The following is an 11,375-nucleotide window of genomic DNA, read 5'->3' as shown; positions in this document are numbered from 1 at the left end:
GATGATGTAAATGATCTCTGTGGAGTAATGGATTTCGTATCGGTATAGAACTGTTTCTGAGCAATTTCTTCTGAGATCATCACAGATCCCTTGTCCTTTGCATGCTGACAACACAAGTCTGAATGCTCTAGACCAAAATGTCAAAGTTCCCACTTTAATATCACGGTAGCAAAGTTTGTAAAATGAAATTGGACGCAGCAAGGTTTCACCAGTTCCCCTATGTGATGTTCAATATTACGGGAATACACCTTTAAGGACACAGGGAATTATGGGATAGAAAACAGAGCAGCCACGGGGAGCGGGAAGGTAGACGAGAGTCAGTCGGAGTATGTGCACGTTATGCATGGAGCGAAATAAACATGCCGACATTCCACGGCTAATTCAGAAACGGTGTTATCATCTGAGAGTGAAAAGTAGGTCATTACAATGGCAACGAGGATGGGATGTTCAGTATTAGGGGAATACACCTTTAAGGACACAGGGAATTATGGGATAGAAAACAGAGCAGCCACGGGGAGCGGGAAGGTAGACGAGAGTCAGTCGGATTATGTGCACGTTATGCATAGAGCGAAATAAACATGCCGAAGTTCCACGGCTAATTCAGAAACGGTGTTATCATCTGTGAGTGAAAAGTAGGTCATTACACCCTACATGTTGGTTTATTTTTGGTTGACCCAGTAATGACAAAGGGAAACTTAATGTGCTGAGTGATACATCTACCCTAGGGACTTTGGGGAAACGGGGTGCACTTTGCCATTACGATCCAGTCTGTGGTGAGAAAAGTATGATGTTACTCCACATGAGTTTGTCCATAAGATTAATGACCTTAAAAAGAGGTCTTAGTTTTACTCTTGCAGCCATACCCATTTGTACTCCGTTATTATGTCAACTGTCAGTGTTTCACTTAATGACAAAACACAGGATGGACGCCTTTTCAAGTTTCAAATCAACAGTCGCTAATGTATTTATTTGTCACCGAGTAAGATTGGCAAGTAACTGGTCCAAGTTGTAGATAGTGCCTTAACAATTATATAACAATTACTTTATAAAAAAGGAAAACCAAAATATGCTAGGTCATGTGAAGACGACAAAGAATTATGATAAGTTAACGTTGCTTTAATCTATTTACAAAAAAAAAAAAATACAAAAAGGCATAAAAAGTCCTTGGTGTTATTTACAATTGTACACAGAGGGAGAGGACTCTTCCTGCTGTAAGAAAAAACAGAGAGGAGAGAATACCATCAGTATATGTCGGGCACTTCATCACTTCAGTGCATCTTACCAATTGTATTAACAGGTTTGCACAAACACTGCGACTCAACCTTACTTTTTACAGATTAAGTATTCAATAGGACCTATTATAGTATCCACACAATGTGTCAAGAACAAAAAAAAGAAGACATACCACTATTCCCTGAAGATCATTCAAAATATATGAAATGGATTTGGTTGCAAAATTATAAAAACTTGGGTAGCACTTTATTTTAGGCGGTAATTTCTTAAGATATAAGGTTGAAATTACCTTGTAATTTTCTATTAATAAGGTGGTAGTTTTTACAGGTAATTTTACAACTAACCCTAACCCTAATCCAAATTACAAGGTAATTTCAACCTTATTTCTAAGAAATTACGTGATAATTACCAACTTATTACTAGGAAATTATTAGGGAATTTCTGACCCCCTAAAATAAAGTGTAACCAAAACTTGTAGTTATTCCCAAACAAATGTATTTGTAGCACCAGCTTATCCAGCTTTCTCACCTATAAACGATTGAACAGCGTGTTTTGAATGTCCTCATACACCTGGGTGTAGATCTCCTCTTTAGACTTCAAACCGTCCAGATACTCTGCAACAAAAATCAGTGATCAAAATGTGTTTCTTGGAATTGCAACTTCAAACTAAACAGAATTATTAACAGAATCACTTGGGGGGCACACAATAAATTATAATAATACATTTTATTTGTGGGCGCCTTTCTCAAACTCAAGGGCACCTCACAGAACAGTTAAAAAACAAGTAGCACTGTATCAGACAGCATAAAATCAAAACTAAGCAGGGTAGACAATAAAAAAAATGATACTGATTGACTTTGTGGCAAAACATGGAACTGAACTCAGAGGAATGTGGTTACCAAAAACACAAATGGGTATACAATTTTGAAACTTACTGATATTCAGACAGCTATCCTCCATTTGTTTTCGGTGCTTCAGGTACATGGGCCACACATGACCATCAAACAGGCCAGGAGGGTCTGGGACAGTGTACTGTCTTGTACTACACACAAAAATGGTGCCCAGTTAGAAAATTTGTGTATAATGATCATAACTTACTGCACTGTGCCCTTGCCCACCACTTATTGTGAGGAAATCAGTAATACAACCAACAATCAAGGTCTTGGGGCACATCCCATTGCCAGGAATTGGTGGAAAAGAAACAACAACACACAAACATACATACACAAGAACTGTGAAATAATAAAAATAAAAAAAAGCATTTGAATGCATTTATATGGGCTTTCTCACCTTCTCCTCCTCTTGCACTCCTCATATGGAATGGAGATGTAATAGCAATTGCTATATACATCCATCAGAGGCCTAGAGGGAGAATACAAAGGAAAAAAGTCAGGAACAAGGTCATCAGTTCTACATCAACTCTGCTGGCTCCCCCAACTATAGTCAGGTTAGTTACATAAGCCGGTATTGCTGTACAGCTTGCGTGGCACTGAGCCCCACTGTGCAGATAGTATACAAGTCAATCAGCAGCTCAGTTCAAGTACGCCATTGAGAGCCTCTTTCAACTGAAACCCTTATCTCTCATAGCAGGACCTGCCCAGCACTGCCTGCTACAGCTGTACAGGGGAAAATCTATGTGCATGTATTAATAGAAAGTACATAAGACTAACACGTGACACTTAATGTACGCCACGCCTCCATGTTTGTTGTCATGTGTTTCTCAGAAAGTGGCTCCAATTGAGACAGCCTGTTCCTCTTCCCATGACTACGTACACAAATAAGTAAAAAAAAAAAAAAAGAAGAAAAAAAAAAAAAGAGAAGGTAATAGCCCATGACAAAATGCCATCCCTTTGAAGAAAAGTGGAGCATCTTGATGGCAGTTTCTTTTTTGTTCATCAATTTTATATCACAATGTACAGCAGAAAAGTAGTAACACCCTTTGAGGGCAGTGATGTAGTTGGTAGGTGTAAGGTATCAGTTTTTAATTCGGCAAGGGTTATATGTTTTGCCTTGAGTTCTCGATCAAGAAACTAAACTAGATCACTTATTGCAGTCCACTGTGAAATGACCTCAATATAGACCAACTGAAATAAATGTCTCTTGAATAAAATAAATCTAGAAGTCTAGCCTTTATAACAGTCAGTGATTGGTCAAGCCAAATGATTCCATTAAGATATTCTGTCCAGTTGAGATCCTCATAAATTCACCCAAAATCTTGCTGATGAGCTGGTATACATCCTTTTTAACACCATCCATTAACAGTTCTGGGGATCTATACTCCATGTTTATCAACCCAAATCAGTTTTACTCATCTGACCCAACTTCATCTAGTCCTATGATTAAGGAATGAAGCCAATTTACGGGTAATTGTAGAGCAGGAAGCCCTCGACGATCAGGATGTGGATCTGCTCATCAGCTTCACGCACATTTGTGACGGGAGAAACACCATGGGAACGAGCAAACTTCACCGGGTTCTCAATCCAGCCCTTGATCGTGTTTGTCATGGCCTCCATATCCAGAGCTGTAATCACTGATAGAAAAAGGTAGGATGATGGAGAAAGAGGGATAAAGAAAGAAAAGCAACAGAGAAGTAAGGGTGAATTAACTTAGCAGGTAGGTACACAATCTGATTATAAGGGGTTGTACTTCATATGGTATTTGAAGTTACTGGGACTTTAAAAATGATAACAAACTCTGTGGTGATAATATAATTAAAAAATTAATGCAATCCCAAGAGGATTTTGGTCTTATATTCTAAAGTAGCTGTATAGAAATAATGGGAGCAATGCATTATGGGAGTCTCCTACAGGGAAGTCGAGGTCTTACCATCCCACTGCCTAAAGCCGTCCTCCCCAACTTCTATCTGATCGGGTTTCTGAAATAACAGCCACCAATAAAACATTGCTGCAACCTTACAGCGATCTGAACACTTGCAGATCCCATTCACATGCTACAATGACGAGCCAAATACATGCAGTCAGCTACAAGGAAAGGGCACGTATGAAGGACAGCATGCAGATTATGGAACTGTACAGCCACTATTACCAAAACAAACAGGAAGTTAACTATGCTTTCAAATAAGAAGAAGCAAATAGCGGGGGTGGATATTGATTGAATATTGATAATTCCTGGCGGAATTAATGCCGTTAATTGATTTTACAGGAGTGGTAAGCCAAAGACCATCCTTGAAAAACACTTGTCAACTACTGCACTATTAGAGACGTTCAAGCCGTGTTGTTGCAGAAACGATAGAAAAGAGGAAAGAGTATATCCACTTGAAAACACAAGTGCTGTTAAGAGCTGAGGGCTTGGTAAAGAAATGAACGTGCACCGAGGTCAAGCCTATTGCAAACTGGAAAAACATGCATGGCAAGACTTAGAAACGGAGCCTGGGAGTAACACTGGGCATGAAATATCCTATCTACCAAATGGAGGCAAAACAAATAACCATATTGCCAACTTGCTAAACCTTACCTTGAAAAAGTCATCTTGGTGCACAACACAACAGTTAGGCAATGCCTTGATCAGCTTGTTTGTTAAAGTGGTTTTACCACCATTAGTAACCCTGGAAGAAGAAAAAAAAGAAGAAACGATTAAAATTGACAAAAAGCAGACCATTTTTTATCAGCGTACCAGCTGCTGTAAGGCTCATTATTGCATTGTCATGTTTTGATTCAGAACTTAAATAACAAGATTGACTGACTTGTATTTAAAAAAGAAAAGGTCAAATAGGACATTTTTGTTTTTATCGGGTTAAACAAAGAAATACGACATGACCAAGTCATTTCGAGGGAATCGTACTTAGTACAGTTTCAAAAACAAATCTCCCTCCTATTTTGCTCCTACGTACCGCGCTGAAATTTCAAATATCCCGCCCGAACACAACCCCCCCCCCGCCGCTAGCACGAGTCAGCCAGACTCACTGTATACATGACCCCTCGCCAAAGTCAGCGTTAATTAAAGTGAGACACACTTTATAACGAAAACGTCTGTACAACTTTAATTTCAACAAAAGACATAATGTCATCTACCGCGCGTGTTGTTTGTGTTTATTGTAAGCCAAGGCGTCGGGGACGTCATCGACCCGTTTCCGTCATTTTCCTCCGATATCAACAGATGCTCAGCGGGGAAACCATTAGACTAGAGAGAAGCTTGTAAATGTGTCCCGAAACCTGCCCAGCAACGAGGAATCTGTATGTTTCTACTTACCCGCCGATTCCTATGATGTACTTCATTGCAGCCTCTTCTTGCGAGCGCTTCTCAACGTCAGCCGGAGAAAGAGCAAAATAAAACTTGTCTCTTCTTGTCGATAAAAGCGTAAATTAAAAAAATCCAGAATAAAAACGCGACGAAAGGGAAAGTAATCTAATTTGTGATATTGGGCTATACAAGTAAAACTTCCTTGACTTAAGACGCGTGCGTCGCTGTCGGGGACCTGCGACCGCCGCTGTTTATATTCCGAGCGCCGGCTCGAGTGACGTCACGCGTATACGTAGTGCACCTCGTGGTCAACGCTGTCGGCTCGTGCCGTGTGACGCGACGTCTTATTTTATTTGAATTGTAAAGCTGCCGAGTACATTTAAGTTCAGCTTCATTCCGACCACTTTTATGACTGATCACGTCCTCGATGCAGCAAGGATGGACGTTTAAAAAAACAAAACAAAAACACGTTGCCTCCCAAGGAACGTCTCCGTTCCACTTTACCGCAGTTCAGGATAAATAACGTCCATGTGGTCCTTAAACATAAACTGTGATCTGCTCTGCATTTACTAAAATGTGCTTCTTGACTATGAGACGCATACAAGCTCACTGTTAGACAGATCCTGCAGAGATATCTTTGAATTGTCAACCGACTCAAGTCAGTTAGTCACAATTGTAAATCAAATTCAACAAACTTCCCTCTCGCCTTCTGAGCAAACACTGATTCAAATCAATACATGGATAAAGATCAATAATAATACATATAAAATAGATATGAAATAATATATAGAGAAATAAGAATAAACGGATCGAGCCTTTTAACCTATACAGCCATCCCTACACTGCATCCTACGACGAGGCTGCATAGCTCCGGCTGAATAACAAGCACATGGTTAAATTTTCCGTGGGCTCTCTTTAGGCTTTGCTGTGCTAGATAAAAGGTATTAAAGGTGTAAGGGCGTTGTTGGGGTTAGTAAGCCATACATTTAACTCAAGGGAATTAATTGAAGGGACACACTTTAATCAGGACAGCTGTTAGCTCTTCTCCCAGTGTATACTTACTTTAGCACATGTAGCAAATTCGGGGGACAACGTAACCACAGGAACTGCCGCGGCCGGGAAGCGAACCTGTATCGCCCGCACCGCAGGAGACATCGCTAACCGCCAGACTAAAGGGTCAGACGCGCCAACTAGCGGCCAGCGTGTCTACTTATCCATGCACGTTACACTACCCCCCTCCTTCGGGAAGCGCGTGCCCGCGCTTAAGCATATCAGCTCTTTCACGCCTCAGGGCGCATACGCTTCCGATGGCCTTACGGTCGCCCCGTCCCACTTCTGACACCAATGTAGCGAATTCGGGGGACAACGCAACCACAGGAACTGCCGCGGCCGGGAAGCGAACCCGTATCGCCCGCACCGCAGGACACATCGCTAACCGCCAGACTAAAGGGTCAGACCCGCCAGCCAGCGGCCAGCGTGTCTACTTATCCGTGCACGTTACACACAGAAAGCATGGCCTTGATTATTCTTGCAGGGAAATTACACCGCATGAAAGAAGAAGGGACTTCCACAGACAGGTTGTGCATTTATTATGAATGTGCATTTATTGCACGTTGCTATCATCTTTACTTTTATGTAAAGTTCATTACAGTTACTTGTGAATAAGATGTACAAAACTTCATCCCATTTGCTGTCCGGTATTGCTATCTCCCTCTTCCTCCTTCCCTCCCTCCATTCAGCTATCCGGCCCTTACTCATTCTCTTCCTTTATTTTTCTGTGTGGCTTAAATATTTGTTTTTGCTAAGAAGTGAGACTGGGAGACATTGTGTGTATGTCTGTGTCAGTGTATATATATGAGAAGCCCACATGGCCTCTCATATGTGTGTGCGTGAGTGTGTGTGTGTGTGTGTGTGTGTGTGACTTGAGGACCCTGTCACAGCTGATGTAATGGTCAGGGGTTTTCTGACAGGGTTATCGGGTGAGAGTGGAAGGGGGGCTCATGTGACCAAGGTTTAATATAGTTGTAGAGGCATCATAGTGACGGTATTAATAGACCTACTTTGATCCATGGTAAAGTAAAAATATTCATTGGGAGACTAAAATCTCAATAGCGGTGACCTCAGACTTATGCCATTGAACAGAAATACTATAAATTATGTGAACAACAAGGAAGTGCCTTATGAATAAAACACCGATATTGAAAGATTGCCGGTTGGAACAATTTATTAAGTCATATTTACAAGGCAGAAACTACCTCCACAAGCATAAGAACGTCTGAACTATATATATAATAGATAATCTCTCTCATTTGAAATGAGTGAAACATTTTTTTTTCTTTCCTGAAAAGAAGCTACATATAATGGTGGACAAATGGCAAACCGGGTGTTTGCATTGTTAGCAGTGGATTAACAATATAGATTTTGTGCTTTAATATTCTAAATGAAAATACATACTGTCAAAAGATGATTAAGGATGTACCACACCACTCATATGCCTGGAACCTTGTTTACAATGTTGGTTTGACTTAATATAATGTTGAGAATGATTTGGTAGAGAAGCCTTTGTCTACATTAGCAGAGAATTGGAAGGCCGTTCCTCGTGATGTTTTGTTTTGTTGTCTGTTTGTCATTTGGTTCGAAACAGGCCGATGAACTCTCTTCACCTGGGATGAAGATCTCCTCAGCTCCCTATTGAAGGCTAAGGCCCTGTACTGTCCGGTCCTGCCACTGTTCCCCCAGCTGGGGTAGATGCATGAGAGCTTAGGTTTGACCCACTACGGTGAAAAAACACGGAAACTCATGGAGAGAGGAAATGCTCAACCATTTATAAACATCCCTGCTGTACACATGAAGACAAGATGAGACGAGGAGAGTTAAAAGTGAATTGGCACTTCAAAAAACATGACTGCAGTCATGTATGTTATATCACAGATGCATATGCATAGCAATGCCTTACCAACAGCTACCTAAAGATGCATGAGATTAGTCATACTGACTGAGAATTAAGGACAGTGTGGGACATTTAAAGAGTGCAAATGATCTCCAAAACGTAAACAGATCTGGTTCTACGCTTAACCCTGTTTAGGGTCTTGTGATAACCAAATGCAATAGTGCAAAACAATACAAACATTAATCAGGCAATATGATTATGTAATTCTTTACAAAAATAAAAACTCTAGCCACCCTACCGCCCTCCTGCTACCATGCACTGAACAAGTATTCATTAGATAAAGAAGATTTTGGGTCAAATTAATTGATCCCCGGGAATTACCCAATCCATAATTCATGAGATCTGAAAGATTCTGAGAACTTAACATCTTCTGTCTGTACCCCAAAAAAAATGAAGCGTAGCTCAAAAACACCAGAGAACTTTTCCTCATGAAAATGCACAAAGCCTTTGAAATCACGAGATAAGAACAACACTAAGCTACATTAACCTTATCTAACTAAAACGTAATTGATAATTAAGAGAACGTTCTCTCCTTAGTGGCAATCTCATCCCCAATTACGGTCCACGGTCAAATTATGTATTCACAACGGTTTTCAAACTGATGCCAGATGTTATCCAGGCCACAAGGTTCGAGAGACTGTGCTCCCTCATTCCAGCGACAAGAAGATGGAGACATGTTATTATTATACAAGGTTCAGTATGGACGGCTGAGCGAGGACAGCATTCAGACCAAAATACTACAGAGCGGATGTGATCTGCGAGGACGACACCAAATGATCCCAGGATCAGCAGATGTAAGTAGAAACGCACACAGCAACAATCAAAAGTAGTTCAAGATCTTGGCACAGCTCTAGGGGGGGGACCTCGAAAAGCAGACAATACAGCAGTTTTGAGGCAAAAATGAAGATGAAGGCATCCAATGTTTGGCAAACGCATTCTTATCATTTACATGTGGGACTTATGCAGTAAAGCATCATGGGTATATTTTGCTGGAGGTGAGGGGGTACATCAAGACCGATATCCAATATCCACATAAGATGCTTCTGGCCCTCAGTGGCAGATCTCTCTCTACTAACTTAAACATTCATGTCATTAATTAGACATTGCACATCTCTAATTATGCCAAGCACGGATCTTAACATACAGCAGTTTATATTCGAAACCTTGTCTTTATATCTCACGTTTGCTTTCTGTGTGGCGTTTCATTCAGCAGTCAAGGAAACTCTTGGAGCCTTATCACGAGATGAAGTAATATTCTGAGGTAAGTCAATCCACAGGACCTTACATGAAGAAGTGTGATGAGTCCATGAATCTGCGACATCGTCCTTGACAGGGAGGTTTTTCTTGTGAATTAGTAGAGGGTGACAGTCGCAGCAGCGCCTTCCTTTAGCGTGCCCTCAGTTGGAAACTTAAAACCCCCTCGGGTAAGATGAGGGCTGCTGACGGGGGCTGGAGTTGGAGCATTCATTTGGATCGACGGATGACAGCTCTTGAACCTTGAACAACCTAATTGATAAAATTAGGAAGCACACTTAGATGTATTGGTCCTTTGCTCCTCTCATACACTGCAACAAGAGATCAAAATGTTAGTGGATGATAGCCCTCTGGAAAATACTTTGGAATATGATTAAACCGTCTCGGTTCCCATGTTTTCACGCATGGTGGCGTTAATTCGCCTTAAGATAATTAAATGATCCCCTTAGGTGTAAAATAGCTTTCTTGAAAAGAAGTGTCACCCCAAATTAGTACAAACTATTCAATTAATTTCTTTAATGACTTATTTTAAGAGAAATGCATGAAGAAACAAGTTTATTGCTTGTAGTTACACCATTCCCAGTAAATTCAAATTGTGAATTCCAAGAAGTGTGCATGTCCTTGACATTTTCTATTTGATCCACCAAGAAGATGGAGCAAATTGGTCAGATAAACAAATGGCTTTTTCGGTCGCCTGACTTGTGCGTAGCTCTCCATGCATGCTGCAAGCCACTGAATTGGGGTCATGATGGTAAAATGTAAGCTTCGGTAGCATTATCAGTGAATTATAATCGTTTGAAAAAATTTAAAGGAGAGCCAAGAGATTGGGGAATTTTTCTTTATCTGTTTGTACAGTAATTGAGAAGATTCCTATTTAAATGCTTCAATGCAGGCCTGATGATGTTTGTTCCTTTAACACATTTCACAATGCTCTCAGCCTCAAGAGAAGATAATTAGAGAGAGGTAAGGTCATGTGGTATCCCCTAATTAGTACAAAACTATTAAATGTATGGTGGTACTAATAGTTTCGGCAAAGTTGAAGCGATCCAAACCATAGAGCAGACAGCAAATTCCCGACCACCAAACAAACTAAACCAATAGCTGAATCTGGAAAAAGCTATGGTTTTTGTAGTACAATTTTGCTCTTCTTTAAACAAACAGTGACCTGCCTTGTTCTTCTGTATTTGGTAAAGACATATACCCCCTTGTAACGTCTCCTTTTTCCCAGGTAAGTCCTACCTGACACTAACCATAAAGATGAGCAACGACAAAAGAACTCTATCCATCCATCCATTATCCAAGCCGCTTATCCCAAGTGGGGTCGTGGGATGCTGGAGCCTATCCCAGCAGTCATTGGGCGGCAGGCGGGGAGACACCATGGACAGGCCGCCAGTCCATCACAGGGCCCACACACACACACACAGACATTCACACCTAGGGGCAATTTAGTAAGGCCGATTCACCTGACCTACATGTCTTTGGCCTGTGGGAGGAAAACAGAACGCCTGGAGGAAACCCACGCAGACACGGGAGAACATGCAAACTCCACACAGAGAATGACCTGGGACAACCCCCAAGATTGGACTACTCTGGGATTCAAACCCAGGACCTTCTTGTTGTGAGGCGACTGCACTAACCACTACACCACTGTGCCACCCACAGAAGCGCTCATAATTTGGATATTTCTGCATTCTATTTATTGTCCCAAATTACAGTGGTGATAGAAAGTATGAAAAAG

General features: G+C 41.1%; 1 protein-coding gene across 2 annotated transcripts; it reads right to left on the bottom strand.

Annotated features, from left to right (window-relative positions):
• Positions 1-1,077: 1,077 nt before the first annotated feature.
• On the bottom strand, positions 1,078-5,658 carry mibp (muscle-specific beta 1 integrin binding protein). 2 transcript variants are annotated; one of them, XM_056276380.1, is made up of 8 exons: positions 5,443-5,658; positions 4,708-4,798; positions 4,060-4,108; positions 3,595-3,763; positions 2,524-2,595; positions 2,169-2,275; positions 1,762-1,847; positions 1,078-1,209 (listed from the first exon to the last, which is right to left on the bottom strand). In XM_056276380.1, exons 1-7 carry the CDS (start codon positions 5,466-5,468, stop codon positions 1,762-1,764), a joined length of 600 nt encoding a protein of 199 aa, XP_056132355.1. In that variant the 5' UTR covers positions 5,469-5,658; the 3' UTR covers positions 1,078-1,209. The 2 variants fall into 2 exon arrangements, with proteins under 2 accessions (XP_056132355.1, XP_056132356.1); XM_056276381.1 differs by lacking the exon at positions 4,060-4,108 and having other exon boundaries at positions 5,443-5,487.
• Between the last annotated feature and the right edge of the window lie 5,717 nt (positions 5,659-11,375).

The sequence above is a fragment of the Lampris incognitus genome, chromosome 3 (genome assembly GCF_029633865.1).
Source record: "Lampris incognitus isolate fLamInc1 chromosome 3, fLamInc1.hap2, whole genome shotgun sequence".
NCBI lineage: Eukaryota > Metazoa > Chordata > Actinopteri > Lampriformes > Lampridae > Lampris > Lampris incognitus.
This window is presented reverse-complemented; position numbering and strand designations above follow the sequence as displayed.

What these genes read in the sequence shown, in the direction of transcription:
- mibp (XM_056276380.1), bottom strand. Translation starts at nt 5,468, where the DNA reads ATGAAGTACATCATAGGAATCGGCGG. An exon ending in TACATCATAGGAATCGGCGG is followed by an intron (nt 4,799 to 5,442) that starts GTAAGTAGAAAC and finishes TTCTTCTTCCAG; the next exon opens with GGTTACTAATGGTGGTAAAA. An exon ending in ACCAAGATGACTTTTTCAAG is followed by an intron (nt 4,109 to 4,707) that starts GTAAGGTTTAGC and finishes CTGTTATTTCAG; the next exon opens with AAACCCGATCAGATAGAAGT.